The sequence below is a fragment of the Chrysochloris asiatica genome, unplaced genomic scaffold (assembly GCF_000296735.1).
Source record: "Chrysochloris asiatica unplaced genomic scaffold, ChrAsi1.0 scaffold00197, whole genome shotgun sequence".
In the NCBI taxonomy this organism is placed as follows: Eukaryota; Metazoa; Chordata; class Mammalia; order Afrosoricida; family Chrysochloridae; genus Chrysochloris; species Chrysochloris asiatica.
Genome location: NW_006408715.1, coordinates 376,716 through 394,760, shown reverse-complemented (window position 1 = coordinate 394,760; position 18,045 = coordinate 376,716). Strand labels below are relative to the sequence as shown.

General features: G+C 40.9%; 1 protein-coding gene and 1 pseudogene across 1 annotated transcript in view; one reads left to right on the top strand and one right to left on the bottom strand.

The window, feature by feature from the left end:
- The window catches only part of TET3 (tet methylcytosine dioxygenase 3), a 161,295-nt gene that overhangs the window by 81,653 nt on the left and 61,597 nt on the right, over positions 1-18,045 (bottom strand). The window contains exon 3 of the mRNA XM_006872404.1: positions 13,247-15,374. Within this exon, the coding sequence (XP_006872466.1) occupies positions 13,247-15,374 (2,128 nt within the window). The remainder of the gene's footprint in view (positions 1-13,246; positions 15,375-18,045) is intronic.
- The window catches only part of LOC102831165, a 3,748-nt pseudogene continuing 1,699 nt past the window's right edge, over positions 15,997-18,045 (top strand).

Below are 18,045 nucleotides of genomic sequence, written 5' to 3'. Positions count from 1 at the left end.
ACATTCAGTGTGATTATCGATAGGTGTGGATTAATTGCTACCATTATGTTTGTGTGTGTGGTGTTGTTGCTTTCATTGTTCTGCATTTCTTCTTGTGCTGAGTTCATGCGTTTTGTGTTTTTTCTTGTAAGTTTCCTCATAGTTTTAATGTTTCCATGTTCTTCTTGGATTTTCATTTTCTTGGTATGCTGTGAAGTGTTACTTTTCATTGAGGTTACCTTATAGTCCATTAACTTTTCCCTCCCTTTAGTGCAGTCTATTTTATCTTGTAATCTACCTGCCCTTCTAACCATCTGGATCTTTGTTCCTATGTGTTTATCTTCTTTCACATTGTAATTGTTTTGATCATAGACTGACCTCCCAGATTCTCTGAATTTGTTCTTATAGATTTGTTCTGTCGATTTAGTTCTGAGAAGTGCTGACATGTATGTCAATCTCTGGTTGTTGTCTGTTCTTGTTGGTCCTCAGTCCACAGAATTCCCTTTAGGATGTTTTGTAGTACAGGGTTGGCTTTGGCAAAATCCCTTAGCTTCTGTTTATCCTGGAATATTTTGATTACACCATCGTATTTGATTGATAGTTTTGCTGGATAAAGGATTCTTGGTTGGCAGGGTTTTTTTCTTTCAGGGTTTTATCTCCCCATTGTCTTCTTGCCTGCATGGTTTTCTGCTGAGAGATCCGAGCTTAATCTGACTTGCTTGCCTTTGTATGTAACACTTCTCTTTTCCCTACTTGCTTTCAGGATTCTTTCCTTATCTTTGATTTTGGAGAGCTTGATTATGATATGTCTCGGTGATTTTCTTTTGAGGTCGATCCTTCCTGGGCTTTGTTGAGCTTCTTGGATGTTTATCATTTCACTTTTCAGGATGTTAGAAAAATTTTCTTCCAGAAGTTCCTCAACTATCTCTTCTGTGGACTTTGATTCTTCCTGTTCCGGAAAGCCCATAATTCTTAAATTATTCCTCTTCATGTTGTCCAACATGAATCTTAGACATTCTTCAGATTTTTTTTATCCCTTTTCCTGTTCGCTCTTAGTGGTATTGAGAGATTTGTCCTTCAGGTGACTTGTTCTGCCTTCTATCTCTTTGCTTCTACTCCTTTGCCCTTTCAGTGTATTGCCTGTTTCTGACATTCTATTATTGATTGTTTGAACCTCTTTCTGTAGGCTCTGAATTGTTTCCAAAGCTGTATGTATCTTTGTTGATTGTTCCTGTAGCGGTTTTGTGACTTCTTCCTCATTTTTCTCAACTCCATTGTACAGTGTTTTCAAACATTTTATAATCAGTTTTCTGAATTCCTTCTCAAGCATTTCCAAGGTCTGCCCCCATTCCAGAATTGAGTCCAGGCCTACTTCTAGGTCATTTGTCTCACACATTTTATCTTGCTTCTAGACATGTGATGATATGGTCATCTGTTTTTGCTTTTTGGACATGTTTATTGTTTATCTGTTGCCTTAATACTTAACTGAGTGTGTGTTTTGGTATTTTTTATGCTTTATGATTGCCTCCAGGTAGATGTGATCAGGAGGTGGGCTTTCCTTTTCACTCCTCTTATTGCTTACCACAGAGTAACTTTTCCAGTTGGTAATGGCTCTTGCCTGTATTGTGGGGCTTTATAGCATGTGATTGTATCTTAACTATTTGGCAGCAATTGCTGTCTCTTTTTCAGTAGTATAGGGCGAGAAACAGCCCCATAGAGATAAAAGGGGGAACAAACCCAAAACACAATAGAACTAAACAAAAAAACAAAAGAAAAAACAGTAACAATGAAAAAGGGAAAAAAGAAAAAACAACAACAACAAAAAAACAAGACACAAAACCCCCAGAAAACAAAACGAAAAACCAGACTGGATACTATACTCTATAATTGTGGGAAAAGGAGAGAAGAGAGAAAGAAGAAATTTTAAAAAGAAAAAAAAAAAATCTGTAGCCTAATATGAGTATGGCTTTAATGTCCTCTTTCCGCTTCTTGCCTTCACAGCCATCTTATAAATATCAAGATGCCACTATTCTTTGTTATGTTTAGGATTTTATTTTCGGCCTGTTTTTTTGTGTAGTTTTTTTTTCAAGTCTCTCCCTGTCCTCACCCTGTTCTGGCCTTTTATACACCGCCCATTTTAGGTAGCCATTGTCTAAGTTGCCCATACCTGTCAACCCTGTATGCAGAGGTTATTTCATCTTTAATGTGCAGACTCCTTCACTCGGTTGGTATTTTGAGCTACTACATCTATAAGTATAGGTCAAGTTTCTCAAATTGTAGCAATTTACACTTGTTTCCTTTATCAAATTTCTTTATCTTCCTCTATTCAAATTCTGATCATCAAGCTATCAAAGCTAGGTAAATGGTTACTATCCGAAACTTTGGGCGTTCTTGTAGCCAGCAATATACTTTAAAATAGAACTTGAAATGTTGTTTTTATGGTCAACACAATGCCACTCCTCTTGAATTTGTCATTCTCAGCTTAGTAAACCATTCTCAGCTTTGTCTTACTCAAAATGGGCAATACCTGTCCATTTCAGCTTACTAAGATACCAATTTTGGGGCATTTCATTTAATTTTGCTGGCTTCCAATTTTCCTAGATTCATACTTTGTATATTCCATGATGTTTGTGATTCCTTTTTGTCATTTTGAGTGATGCCCTATAACAAAGAAGACCTTTGCCATATCCTCATCATAAGGTCAACTCTAGTTTAAGAGAAGGCATTTCTTCCCCAGAAGTATTTTGAGTGCTTTTTAATCATGAATTCCAACTGCTATTCAAAAGTTCCTACACCGGCCAATATTTTTAGAAGTAGATTGCCAGGTCCTTCTTTCTAGTCTGTCATAGTCTGGAAATTTCCCTTGAAATCTGTCCCACACGGTTGACACTGTTAGTATCTGGAACAGCATAGCTTCCAGAAACACTTAAGCCACTAACTACAACAAAACTGACAGATGATTGGTGGATTTCATGTGTAATGTAAGTAAATATACTTTGTTTTATAATAATTATCACCAGTATTTCAGCTTAGACTTTATATTTGAATATAAAGTCACATACATATATACATACATACATATATGTTTGTAACAACATGATTCATAATTATTCCCAATTAGCAACAACCCAAAAGATTCATTGCCAACCACGTCATACCACAACTTCCTTACCTGTTAATTATTTATCTTGATTTATCTCTAGAAAAATTGAGTTCTTGAATATTTGGAAATATTTTTCTGAGTCCCTTACACATGAATGGCAACATCATTAGCTACCGTATTGAGTCAAAGTTTTATCTCAATGTTTTAAGGATAGTACTCTATTGTTTTCTGGCTTGCAATAAAACTGATAGACTGCAATACATACATCCAGCAAAGGACTTGTACCTAGAATAAATAAAGGACTCTTACCAATCAATAAGAATAAGGCTAAAATACAAAAAAACAAGCAAATGACTTGAACAGATACATTATAAAAGAGAACACATGGAAAAGTATTCAACTTCATTAGTCAACAGGGAAACGCAAATGAAACCTACAATGAGATATCATTATATACCTACTGGAATGGCTAATATGAAAAAAGACTGATGATCCCAATTGTTGACGTGAATGTGAAGCACTACTGGAAGGAATGTAAATCATTACAACCCATTTGGAAAACTAATAGCACCTACTAAAGCTGAACATACACAATTTCACTCCCAGGTGTACACCCAACAGAAATACACCAAGACACACACACAAATGTTGTACCAACATGATTCATAATTATTTCTAATTAACAACAATCCAAAAGATCATCAACAATCTAAAGGATAAACTGTGATTATTTATAAAATGAAATAGTGCACAACAATGAGACTGCACTAACTACAGGTACTGCTACATACAACACTGAAGAATCTCACAAGCACAATGAAAGAAGCCATACATAAAAGAGTATCCTGTATGATTCCATTACATATGAAGTTCAAGAAAAGGTGACACTGACCAGCATGGTTAGAAGTTAGAATAGTAGTTAACTTGGGACTTGAATCAGCTCATGTTTTCTCTAAAGGCCCAGACAGAGGCTTTGCAGAGCATACAGAGTTGCCCCACTCTGGCAACTCTGCCATTACAGTGAAAAATACAGGCAAGTCATAAGAAAAACAATAAAAAACACCCACACTTGCAGATAATACCCACTTGACCTGGCTTCAATGACTGGATGATCAGAGCTCAACTGAAGAAAGAAGAGGAAAAAAAGAGTAATCTGATTTGATGAACTTGACCTACACCTATGGATGCAGTAGCTCAATAGAGGGAACAAATCTTTACAACGAGGATCATTCCCACCCCCTCCATACATAGGGTAGACAGGGATGGGCAACTTGGACATTGGCTACCCAAAATGGGGGGCTACAAAGGCAAGAAAAGTGACTATTTTCTTAGCATACAGATTGAATAAATATGGCGAAAGAATACAATCCTGGCACACACCTTTCCTAATTTTAAATTATTCAGTGTCCCTTCGTTCTGTTCAGACGACTGCCTCTTGTGCATGTTCCTCATGAGCACAAGCAAGTGTTCTGGAATACTCTTTCTTCGTAATGTTGCCCATAGTTTGTCATGATCCGCACTGTTAAAAGCCTTTGAATAGTCAATAAAGCACAGATAAACATTTAAAAAAGAAGAAAGAAAAACAGCATGGCCATATTTCCAATAAAACTTTTTGTATGGACATTGAAATGTGAATTTCATCTAATTTTCATGAGTCATGGATATTCTTTTGATTTCCTCCCCCAATCATTTAAAGTATAAAACCATTATTAGCTAAATTTGGGGGGGGGGGAGCAAATTTAGTTTGTGGGCCATAGTTTGCCAACTCTTGCTGTATGTAGAAAGTCCAGTGATAAGTGACTGTGGGGAGGTGCTGGTAAAGTTTCTTGTTTTTTATCCAGATGCTGCTTACACAAGTGTGTGCCTTTTGGAAAACTTTATTGAACTGTATATTTTAAATGTGTACACCTTCCTATGGAGTTCTGGTGCAAAGACGTTTGCACTGCAAGGTCAGTGGTTCAAGCTCACCAGCTGTTCCTCGGAAACCCTATCTATACAGGGTCGCTATGGGTCAGAACCGACTTGATGGCACTTAACCAATAACACCACCACACCTTCCTGTATGTGTGTATTTCAATAAAAACATTGATTTTAAAAAGTGTTTTTGGTTTTTTTAAATAGTATTATATGTGACCAGCTTGGTTTTTTTTTTTTGGGGGGGGGGGGGGGGAGGGGCATAATTTATTTATATGTGACTTCTCATCCTTGAAATTCAGTTAAATTGATTAGGATCATGACTTGCCTATTTTTTATTCAGTTTCCTTGAGCATGGCAATTTCTTATCATGAAGCATTATTCATTTCAGGAATGGGTTCTATCTTTGACTCTGGCTTTTGTTCAGTTTGTTGCATGAGGTCCAATGGGAACCAACAACAGGAGATGGAGCTCCCATTTGCCTGTCTTCTAAATGCATCATCTCCACTTTGATTATGCCCATCTCTGTGTTCTGTCCCTGTTTGGGAGTGAGCTTTCTAACCTGTCCCTTTACCTCCTGATTTGGTTTTTCTTTGTTTTTTCTATATGAGTCTGCTTTTCAAAGCTTCTAATGCAGTCGTAACTATTTTGCAACAGCATGACTTTCCTCCTCAATTTTGTCCACAGCTCTTTGGCTTCTTTGTAATCACCTCATATTTCATTTCTGGTTTCACAGTGAATATTTTTTTTTAACTTCCTTGGAAGTACATAAATCAGTTGATTTAACTTTTCTTGCACGTTCTAAAGCAGACTGTCACTTTCAGTGTTTATATTAACTCCTCCAGTTTTTCCATGAAAGTGAAAGGGTCCAATATAGGATTTTCTGTTGGCTTGTTTGTCAAGCTATCTTTTCATGGCTTCTCTACCTTGGCACTGACACTCTGAACAGATAACTGTTATGCAGGGACACACTGTGCACTGTAGGATGTTAGCAGCATGCATGGTCTCCAGATACCAGTAGTACCTTACTAGTTGATATTGTCAAATGTCCCCTGGGCAGATTCAGACAAAAGAGCCCCAATGAAAACCACTAGTCTATACTCATCTGACCAAATACAGAGTGGGCAGAATCTTCTAACTTCTCTATCTTTAACCAGATACTGCTGACATTCTTTAAAATTAGGCTAGAAATAGGATGTTATAGAGATTTCAATTATTAATTCAAACGTTCAGCAGCCTAAGTGGAAATGAAGAGGAATTAGGGCTGGCTGTGGACAGTCACAACTGGGAAATGTAATCTCCATGCACTCTGCTGGGATAACCACCTCTAGATTTATCTGCGTGTGTCTGGGTTGGGTTGTGCATTGTTCTGATGGGGATGGATGCTCTGTTTTTGGTTTATTTACCCATTTGGGAGCAATGGAGTTAGTGCATTCTCATTGTTGTGCACTCTTAATAAGACACTAAGTTGAACTGAATGACCACAGTGCAGGAGTTTGATGGTTCAGCAAATGTTTTTGTTTGCACAATGGCCTTGGTTTGTTGCTGTTGGCCCTCAGATACAAAGCTGGTGCCTAAGATACATTTTTCCAGAACCTTCTTGGGTTACCCATTTTTCCAAGAGCCTGCCTTTCAGATGGGTGGTCCCTACTCCATTTCTTTAAGTAGCTAGGGTCTCTTTGAACCTCCACTTTGTTTTTCCTAACCCTGGGAGTTGTATACTCCAGTGCTGTCCTTTTTTATTGATTTATTTTTAATTCAAATTGATCGTAAAATAGCAGCCAGCAATTGCAATTCATTGTTAAACACTAGGGGTATTCCCACATTTCAGCTAACGAAACTTTCCTCTTTTATTTTTCTTTCTTTTAGTACCTTTCATCAAGTTTCAAGTAAGGGGTATTTTGCTATCTTGCAGTAAGGCCACCATTTTCCCTTTCAGTCCCCAAAGCAATATTTCTTTCTCTACCATAAAGGTACAATGACACAGTGAAAAGAAAGGCTCAACGCCTCATAAAGAAAATTCTGTTTTATGGCTTACTTTAGCAGTGAGAGTAGTAGCAAAAATTTTCTTCTTCCTTTTTTTATTCCTAAAACACATAGGGAGAGCTCAGGAGCGTTAAGTCCAATTTTTAGAAAATGCTGGTTATGTAGTCCTAGGTGTTTCTTTTCTTTATCCAGTGCACTTAATTTAAAAGTCATTAAAATAGAAAAATATGCTCTGTTCCACTGCAGCATGAGGCTAGGAGAATGAAATGTATCCTTTCTGCTATAAGCAAGAGATGTTAAACACAAGAAACTACTCATGACTGCTTAACAGAGAGAGGGAACCTTAATCTCTAAATGAACCCTATCACCTTTCACCCACTCTTTCCTCCCAGACTAGGAATCCATACACTCCCAAGTGTGGCCAGGAATACATATGGAGCACAGGTTTTTAACACTGGAACAGAGGGATGGTACACATCTGGTGTACAATTAATGCACTGCTGTCAACATCACACATAAGGTAGATCCATTTGTACAGATCTTCGTTTTCCAAACAATCCTACAGACTGCCATAGTTTACTGAGAGTGCCATAGTGGACTGAGAGACAAGAGCTCAAGATTATAGAACTAGATTCCATTTCCATGGATGCCACCATCCAACTAGAAATACTGTGGTAGCTTCCTCTTCCTTATCCCCGACATCCAAATTCTCATTCTTAGACTCTCTTATCCATCCTCTCTTCTCCACACTCCTACTCAATGTCACTTCGTAATGTAGGCCCTATTATTTCTTGCCTGGATCATGCTTCAGCCTGTAAACTGGTTTCCCTGCCTTTCCTATCATCCCTCTTCCCATGAAGCTCTCCTTTCCAGCTACTCCCAGTCTCTCACCAGTCATACCAGAACTACCTGTATTTCACCATGTCCTCTCATCTGTATATTTTTGTATGCTTTTCATCTCGTTTTCATGCCCTTTTGCCTGGAACACTCAAGTTTCTTCTTGTTATGTATCCTTTAAAACTCAAAGCAGAGATCAAACCTCCTCTCTGATTTGACCTCCCTACTCAGGGTCAATGTCTCTACTTTTATGTTCCTTCAGCATGGAACTGAAATGGAAATAAGTATTGAAAATAAAACCGAATATGCATATAAAACAGTACTCATGGTATTTGTGTCTTCATTTCTTGTTGCATCAGTAACCAAATAGCCAACATAAGGATAAAGTCTATATGTACCACTGTAGTCAAACTAGTACCTTATTTGTTTTTGTTAAGTAGTATTAAATCTGTTCTGACTCATAGCTACCCTGTATAGGGTTTCTGAGAATGGCTGGTGAGTTTGAACTAACAACCTTATAGTTATACGTCTAGTACTTGTCCTACAATGTCACACCAGGAGTTCTAATAAAGAAAAAAATGCTCAGTACCTTACAACACGAAAAAAATTAAAACTTTAATGGACATAATAAACAAAGTTATTATTGTTGTTAAGTGTCGTCAAGTTGGTTCCAACTCATAGTGACCCTGTATAGGGTTTCTAAAGTGCAGCTGATGAGTTTGAACTGCCGACCTTATATGTTCACAGTCCAGTGCTGATCCTCCCACACCACCAGGAGTCCTAATAAAAAATAAATACAAATAATTCTACAATGTTCTTCCCATACTCTAAAGGATCATCCTTGCCCCAGGAGACCACCGCTCTATAAGCCCTCCTCAACTCTACAGCCTGGCATCGAGAGCAGCATCTCGGTAAGTGATTACTGAGTGAGGGAACCATATGGCATCCTTTCATCAGTGAGCACACCATACCCAATAGCTACAATGTCCAATAAGCTAGCCACTAGCCACATGTAGTTACTGAGTACCTGAAATGTATGCAATCCAAACTAAATGTTCTAAGTGTAAAACACACACTGGATTTCAAAGGCTAGGTGTAAAAACAAGGTAAATTATCTCTAAAAATGTTTATACAGATTACAGGTTAAAAGTGATTTGGGTTTAATTGGATTAACTAAAATATATTATTAGTATTCATTTTCTTTCTTTCTTTTTCTAAATGTAGCAACCAGAAAATTTTAAGGAGCTCTGGCAGTGCAGTGGTTACGAATCGGGCTGCAAACCTTAAGGTCAGCAGTTTGAAACTACCAGCTGTTCCATAGGAGAAAGAGGAGGCTTTCTAGTCCTGTAAAGATTTACAGCCTTGGAAACCTTGTACAGGGTTGCTGCGAGTCGGAACCGACTCTACCACACATCACAACGACCACAACCAGAAAATTTTAAATGACATGTGACTTGTACAATATTTCTATTTGAGAGTACCAATCCATAGCATTTAACATATACATCTCTACTAAATACATTCCTCTATCTTGCCCCTGGACTTCAGACCTACAAGCTGCTCCTTGGAAACCCTATACAGGGTTGCAATGAGTCAGAATCAACTTGACAGCACTTAACACCAACAGCAATAACAACAATCTTGCCTCTAGTAAGAGAATCAAAATGGAAATAAGTATTGAAAATAACACTGAATGAAAGTATTACAAAATAAAGCAGAAGTTGCAAACGAAGCGATACAAATGTTTCAACGTATTTCTTAAAATTGATCAAAATGAATAGAAGCCATATGGTCAAATCAAAGAAACCAGAATATATACCACCAGGTAGAATTAACTAAAGCAGAAAGAGTAAATAAATGTAAAAAGTAAAAGCTAATTTAATAACAATGGAAAACAAAATTAAAGTCTTATTATTTTTAAAAGATAGCAGATTAATTATAACAAATCTCATCAAGAAAAATAAGAATGCATAAACAAACATCATCAGGAATTAAAATAAAAGAGAGCTAAAGAAAAAAAAAAATCCTCTAAACTATCTATCCACATCTGTGTTAACTGCGACAACTGTGTGGAGGCAAGAGCCCTGGAGGTTCCCTTTTAATTCCAAAATATTCCAATTTGGGATAAAACACAAACGCCTCAGGCTCTGGTTGAGAGTACCAAATGATTTGAAAGATTCTAAAATGCTAAGTGGCTAATAATATCTATTGTGGAGTCCTGGTGTGGCACTGTGGATTAATGCACTGGTCTCTTTGAATCACAATTTTGGCAATTCAAGCTCACCAGCTGCTCCTCAGAAACCCTATACAGAGTTGCTGTGTGTGGTACTGACTTGACAGCACTTAACAACAATAATATCTATTGTAAAACAAAACTTTCCCATTAAGCTCCAAGGTTCTGGGTCTATGTAAAATAAGAGAGGTTATGAACACCACCTTCCATCATGGCAGAAGCTCAACAGAAAGCTTAAAGAAGGTGCACACTAGTGCTAACTTCAAGAACAATACCTCCTGTCCAAATATTCTACATTCTAAAAAGATATATTTAAAAGACATTAAGTTCTTCTTCATGTCAAACTGAGTCAAAGTGGAGGAAATAAGTTTTCACAAAGGTAAAAACTATAGGAAACAGACTTTAAGTTAACATAAACAGACTGGGGACCATGTAGACGGTACCTGTGGATACTGACATCAGCACATTCACTGGACAATGTCCCTCACAACCTTACTTCCACCAGGCTCCCAACCAAAGGAGATGGTATTCTTGTATTGGTCTTTGTCCACTTCTTTAGGGCAGAAAATCAACTAGTTGAAAACTTGGTTTTTCTATGAAAGCCACTCCTAAAATCTATGTCTTCTAACATCCTGCTTTTGCTAGTTTGATCATTTCAGTTGTCTACAATTGAATATAAACATCGTAACAAAATTTAAAAGCTAACATAGACCCATTTCATTATTTATAAAAGTCAAAGTAGATGATCCCAAAGGATGCTTTCACACTAAAAAGTCTTTTGGACCCAGTTTCCCCTGTTCTAAATTAACTCCCCTTGTAAATTTCCCCATTACTGAGACAAGATAAAAGACACCAACAGGCTCTGCAACTCATCAGACAATGGTGACATGAGATGATTATGAGCGTGGTTAGGGGCATCTCTAATATGTGCCTCAAAATACTAGAAGTTTATCAACATTCTCCCCTCTGAATATTTTAGTATAGAACTTCACCTTTTGCTAACGTTTCTCAAACCTGTATAAATCATACACCTATTGGAGTGAGGCATCTCTTTTCATATTTTAAAAATGTTTTCCTATGGCACTTCAAGGAGTACTTCTAATGCTTGTATTTCAAGATTTAGAGAAAAAGCTCATATGAATCTCATCCATGCCTTCCGAAACCAGTCTTTATGCAAGGGTAAAGCAATGCTCTTGATGTTTGTGATTTTAGTTTCCTGGTGATGCCAAACCGCCCCCCTCATTTTCTGCCCCAATATTGATTATTTGGCAAAAATCATTAAGGAACTTGAACATTAGATTGTTTCTTTTTCTATGCTATAAGATTTTTTTATGTTTTTATAAAGTTCTTCTCATAGCTCAGTAGCAGTCAATTATTAAGAGAATTTAATGTTATCTCCAAATTCCACTGGCACTTCTACTGGAAACTGCTACTTATGTTGATCTGAAACCTATACCTACCACTGGTGAGTGGATTGGTTTCTAGAATATGAGATAAATTCCAGCACGAAAAACCTGAACAAAATTCCTGAACATTGTTCTCAGCCAAGTTGAAAACATGATGGAAGCATCCATCCAGACTTGAGGCATTAACACTTCTGGAAAACAGAATGGTTTTCCCTAACATAGATCCCACCACCTCCAGAAACTGTTTCTTTGGTTTTCTTCATTGCTGTCAGCACTGTTTTAGTTAGGACATATTTCTCAGCTAAACAATCTCATTAATCATGATTGGGCATGATGGTTAAGAGTCCATATGCCTAGGTTCAAATCCCACTTCCACTGTTGGCTGTTTGTACGACTTTGGTAAATTACTTAATCCTACTTTAGTCTCCTCATCATTAAACGCAGCTATGGACAGTACCCACCTCAAATAGCTGTTAGAAGGTTTAATGAGGTGATGACTATAAAGTACTGGCACAGTGCCTAGAACAGAGACCAAGTGTTAAATACTGTAATATTATTGTTCTTAATAGCCTCCTCGCTTGTCTTCTGCCACAAGGTTATCATCTTTGTTGATCCATCTTCCACGTTACTACTAGCTAACATGTACTTCCAAAAATATTCCTTGATTATAAAATACTTATTTCATTTTTAAAAACTTCTTAAAAACACATGATGGGGAAAAATCATTTAAAATCTGACCACAGAGACAACCACTGTTAATTACTAGGATCTATTGTGGTGCTGCACAAGGCACTCTGCACAAGGAGCTCTGGTAGCATAGTGGTTACGAATCAGGCTGTGAACCTTAAGGTCAGCAGTTCGAAACTACCAGCTGTCCCACAAGAGAAAGATGAGGCTTTCTGCTCCCATAAAGATTTACAGCCTCAGAAACCCTGTACAGGGTTGCTATGGGTCTGAATCGACTCGACAGCACTTAACAACAACAACATTGTGACACTGTGGCACTGCACGTCAATGTGCTGGACTTCAACGTTGGTTTGAACCAGAAGGTCGGTGATTCAAGCTCACTAGCCACTCTTAAGAAACTCTATACAGGGTCAGAACTGCTCTACAGAACTTAACACCAACACTGCCTCTTGGTATAGCACTTGCACCAGACTGCTAACTACAAGACTGGGGGATCAAACTCACCAGCTGTTCCTGGGAAAGTCTATATAGGGTCGCTATGGGTCAGATCCAACTCAACGGCACTTAACAACAACAACAACACTGCCTTCTAGCCTTGCTTCTCAAGTAGGTGAGATAATCATTAATAAGCCATTTGTTTCTGCTGTTTCCACATAAACATCTTTCCATGATGTAATACTTATTTATACAAGTTAGGTTTGGTTCTAATTTGGGTAAGTTTGCTAATACACAAATTGGGGCAATAAATGGTTGATAATGATGGGAACCTGTGCTTGCCTATTATCCCTTGCCCACTGTCCATCTCTCCCATTTCTCCTTTGCCAAAGCAACAACTGTCAACCACTGCTGGGTATTTCAGATGCCGACAGTCCATTCCCTGCAGTCTGCCCACTGGCTTTAAGCAAAGATTATACCCACCTCTACTGACATGGCGCAGACCACACAGAAGCATTGTTTTCACAATCCAGGAGCTCAGTTTTGTGTCCCCAGCTCCGGCATGGTTGTTGGCACACAATAAATATTTGCCAAATGAAAGACAGAGACTAGAAACCCAAGCCAGGGCCCAGTCTTATGCCCACTCTGACACCCAGGCTGACTTACCTACGCAGTCACAGGTGGGGAACTCGGCCTGTGCTCTCTTGGCTGGCGTGTCAAGTAGACTCTTCGTGGGTGTGTCCAGGTACTTTAGAGGCGACTCCAAAAAGCCACTGAGAGTGGGTGTGAGAGGGTTCTCGGCCTTGGTGGGTGTGGCCTCCTGGGCCCCATCCTCTGAATGGAAGCAGGTGGTTGAGAGCACAGTCACAGCACCTGAAGACTCAATCTTGATTTGCTTAGGGGAACGGGTAGCAAAAGGGCTCTCAGGAGCCAGGAGACACGTTGGTTGACTCTCGGGGTCCTGAATGGGCACAGACGGGGGGCCGGGAAGCCCAAAGCTATCCACAAATTCAGCCTCAAACTGCCGGAAGAGCTCTTCTAGCTTATCATCAGCAGGGGGAAGAGGGCCAGTGGAGCCCGCCTGCAGGGTGGCCATGGGGCTGGGGGACCTCGTTTCCTGAGTAGGGGGCAGCAGGCTGTCCCCAGAGGGACTTGGTGCAAATAGCGCAAGAGAAGGTTCTGGGGGCAGAGGGACAGCAGAGCCCTGTGAGGTGGGGAGAGGAGCAGGTGGCTGTGCCTGCACTTCCTCAGGGGCCGGGGACCTCAGTCCTTCCAGGATGATCTGCCGGAGGGGTAGGAAGAGGGGCTGCGTGTCCCGAAGCTTGGACTTTTTGATCTGAATGGGCTTTCGGACAGTGGGCTTGATCCCAGGGGCAGCTTTCTCCGTTCCCATGGGACCTCCAGAGGGTGCCAGGGGCTTCTTCTTCTTCTCTTTGGGTGCTTTGTCTGGAGGACGAGGGGCTGGTGAGCTTGGTGGGGCCCACCAGCCTGAAGCAGGAGGCTCAGTGGGTGCAGGGAAGGCGTTGTCGTGGGCCTGTTCCAGAAAGAGGCTGCGTTTGTGGTGAAGGTGCTGCTGGAGAGCAGCCTGAGCCTTCTGGTGGCTGTCAGCCTCAGAGCGTGGGGGGGCAGCCTCCCTCTGGAGCAGGGGGGATGGGGCTGAAGAGGAAGCAGGAGCCTCAATCTTGATCTTGGGCTTGGTGGGGAGCGCTTCGGGCCGCTTGAATACTGATTGGATATAATCACTGGCGCTGCCCAACAACTGCTCCAGTTCAGCCATGGGGTCAGGGTTTGGGCGCGGCATGGGCCAGGAGTTCCGGGGTGTTGCTGGTGGGGTGTCAGTGCCCCAGGCTTCAGGAAACTCAGTTCTAGGAGTTGCTGGCGGGAAGGGAGGACCATCAGGAGCAAAGGGTGGGTGCTCTTCAGAGGGGACCACAGGCCAGGAGGGGGCCCGGAGGTAGGACTGGGGGGATCTGAAAGGAGCAGGAGGGGACAAGGCCTCAGGCAGGGGGCATGAAGCCTGGGAGGTGGAGTGAGAAGGCTGGGGGAGGGCAGAGGAAAGCTGTGTGAGGGCCTCAATAGCAATGGCTGTCTGCAGGCTGATGTTCTTCTCCTTGGCAATGCTCAGGGCACTCTGGGACAAGGGCAGGCCCTCCGGGGGAGGTATCTGAGGAACCTCAGCACTTAGGAGTGGCCGGGTGCTTGGTGCTGGGAGGCCGGCCTCACTGGGAGGCAGAGTCCCTGGGAGCCTGGGCCGCTCCTCCCCACCCTCCACGACCACAGACTTGATCTTCCCCTCCAGCCACTCGAGGTAGTCAGGACACTCTGGGCCATCGCAGTTGCAGTTGGGTGGTTTCATGCCATGCCGCGCAAGGGCCAGGGCTGCCTGCAGCGTGTCCAGGTCTTCGCTGCCAGCTGAGCAGCCCTCGGGCCCCGGAAGGGGTCCCCTGCTGTTGTTGCCAGCCTCCCGACTCATCTCACGGTTGAAGGTTTCATAGAGCCGGGTGCTAAGGGCCCCATAAGAGGACACAGCTTCGGCCACAGCCGAAAAGGCCACCAGATCGTGAGCATCTTCCAGACGAGCAGTATGAGTTGGACCTGGGGCAGCGTCCCAGTCAGACTTCTGGTCTACCCTCCAGGGACCCCCAGTCCCCAGCAGACTGGGCCCAGCAGGTTCTCTAGCACCATTGACGGGCGCCCCTGAGGCGCTTAGCTGCCGTGAGTCCCCATGGTACACTGTTCCTGAGTCCATCTGACCTGGAATGGGTCCATCAACAGGACTGAGTTCTGAGCCTGTCTGGAGAGAGCAAAATAAAGATGGAAAAAGATGAGCCAAGATCTGACACTGGAAAAGCACTGCACTATTCTACACCATTCACAGGCACATCTAAATCCAAATTCCAATTTTTCTTGTAAAATCTCTCTCAATCCCTAGTACAATCTCCTAAACCTCAGTCCATCTTCCTATATTCCCTTGCTTCATCAGCAGAAATAGAAATAGGAAGCAGATCTTTAAGAACCCCAATGTGGAATTTTGAATGGTTCTCTGACCCTTTTTAGAGTTTCAGGTCAGGTACACAGATGTGGTTCCTTTGAAACGAAGCAGTTTGTTAAAAAAAAAACAAAAAAACAATAACCAAAGTGACACTAGGACTATGTTTGCTGTCAGGAGGGAAACAAAGCTAATCTAACCAACTATGTAACAATGTGGTGTATGGTATGAAGTGTGTGTGTGTAGGGGTAGGGAAAGGGAAACTCTGGAGAACAAATTCAGTCTGGACCAGGGGTCAGCCATAAGCTTCTTGGTGTAAAGGCACCCACAATTCTTTTTCAACCCCACTATTTTATTCTCACGTGAGCCCAGGATGAGCTCAGAGACCTGGTAACTAGACAACATTCCCACTCTCAGGAAACACTGCATGCATTTAGCCCCATGCCGAGCCTGTCATGCCCAACACAAGTGAGTGGCTGCATGGATGAAGACCCACTCTCACCCCAAGCCCTCCAACTACAGATACACATAATGTTCACAAGAGCACAAGAAGTATGGGGGAACACAGAGAATGGGCCCAGGAGGGCCTAGTGCAGCAAGTTAGAAGCCAATACAAAGACATGAGATTGAATTAGTAAGATTAGTCCCTCAGAAAGGGAAAGCAAAAAAGAGAAAGAATGGCAGATTCAGTTCTCAGTGAATGCTAAAACTAGGGGTGAACACTTGATGAGGTACAGGATATATACATGATCTCAAAGTATCTCCTTGAAAACTACTTAATTACAGTAGTAACTTTATAGTAAAGAAATCTGGCAGACACTACTTTAACCAAATAACCAAAGTGATCAGCATCACCAAATCGGGACAAACCAACATTCATGTGTCCCTTGATGTGATATCCTGCCAAGATGCATAACCTGAATCTAATCGTACCTATTATTCTCTTTTGAAATTTCAAAGTCAGGCAAGGCAAATGAAGGCTTCCCCCAGTGACATGAGACTAAATTTAGAGACAGAACAGCCGTGTGCATGATCATAGATTAGATCGTAGAAAGGGGACAAAATAGTTCTAAGTACATTATTGGGAAATTGATAAAGTGTGAATACAGACAGGATAAGAATATTGTGTCAATCTTAATCATCTTGATTTTTGGTCACTGTCCTACAGTTATGTAAGATAATATTCTTGTGCTTATGAAACACCCACATAAGTATTTAGGGATAAAAGGATACAGTCTTTCCAATTTAATCACAAATGGGTCTGAAAAAATATGTATATATAAAAACATGCACATAATGACAAAGAGAATGCCATATGCAAACACTGGGATGTATGAACATCCATGTACTAATCTTCCAACTTTTCTATAACTTTAAAGTCCTATCAAGACCTGCCCCTCTCCCTTCTTCTGCGCTGCCTACAGAGAAGGAGCCATCTCCGCCAGGATCACTGCTGCTCCCATACCCCTGGTAAAGCCCAAGATCATAAAAAAGAGGACCAAGAGGTTCATCCAGCAACAATCAGACTGTTATGTCAAAATTAAGCAAGCCCAGAGGCACTGAAAACCTCCATATCATCAGTGAAAACAAGGCCAGGGGCAGGCTGTGGAACAGACCATCAATTACTCATATGCAAATTCAAACTGAAGCTGAAGAAAACGAAAAAAAAGTCCACGAGAGCCAAAATATGACCTTGAGTACATCCCACCTGAACTTAGAGATCATCTGAAAAACAGATTTGATACATTAAACACTAAAGACCAAAGACTAGAAGAGTTGTGGGATGACATCAAGAACATCATACGTGAAGAGAGCAAAAAGTCATTAAGAAGACAAGAAAAGAGGAAAGGGTCAAAATGGATGTCAGAAGAGACACTGAAACTTGCTCTCCAAGCGTAGAAATGCTAAAGCAAATGGAAGAAATGATGAGGTCCAAGAGCTGAAGATAAAACCAAATATTATAATAAAATGTGTAAAGATTTGGAATCAGAAAACCAAAAAGGAAGAACACACTCAGCATATTTCTCAAGCTGGGAGAATTGAAGAAAAAATTCAAGCCTCGACTTTCATTATTGAAAGATTCTCTAAGCAAATTATTGAATGATGCAGAAAGTATCAAGAGAAGATGGAAGGAATACACAGAGTCACTGTACCAAAAGGAAACGGTTAATGTTCAACTGTTTCAAGAGGTAGCATATGATCAAGAGCCAATGATACTCAGGGAGGAAGCCCAAAGTGCATTGAAGGAATTGGCAAAGAACAAAGCACCAGGAATCGATGGAATAAAAATGGAAATCTTTCAAGAAAGTGAGGCGGCACAGGAGGCACTTACTCATCTATGCCAAAAAATTTGGAAGACAACTATCTGGCCAACTGATTAGAAGAGATCCATATTTGTGCCCATTCCAAAGAGAGGTGACCCAATGGAATGTGGAAATCATTGGACCATCTTTTTGATATCTCAAGCGAGTAAAGT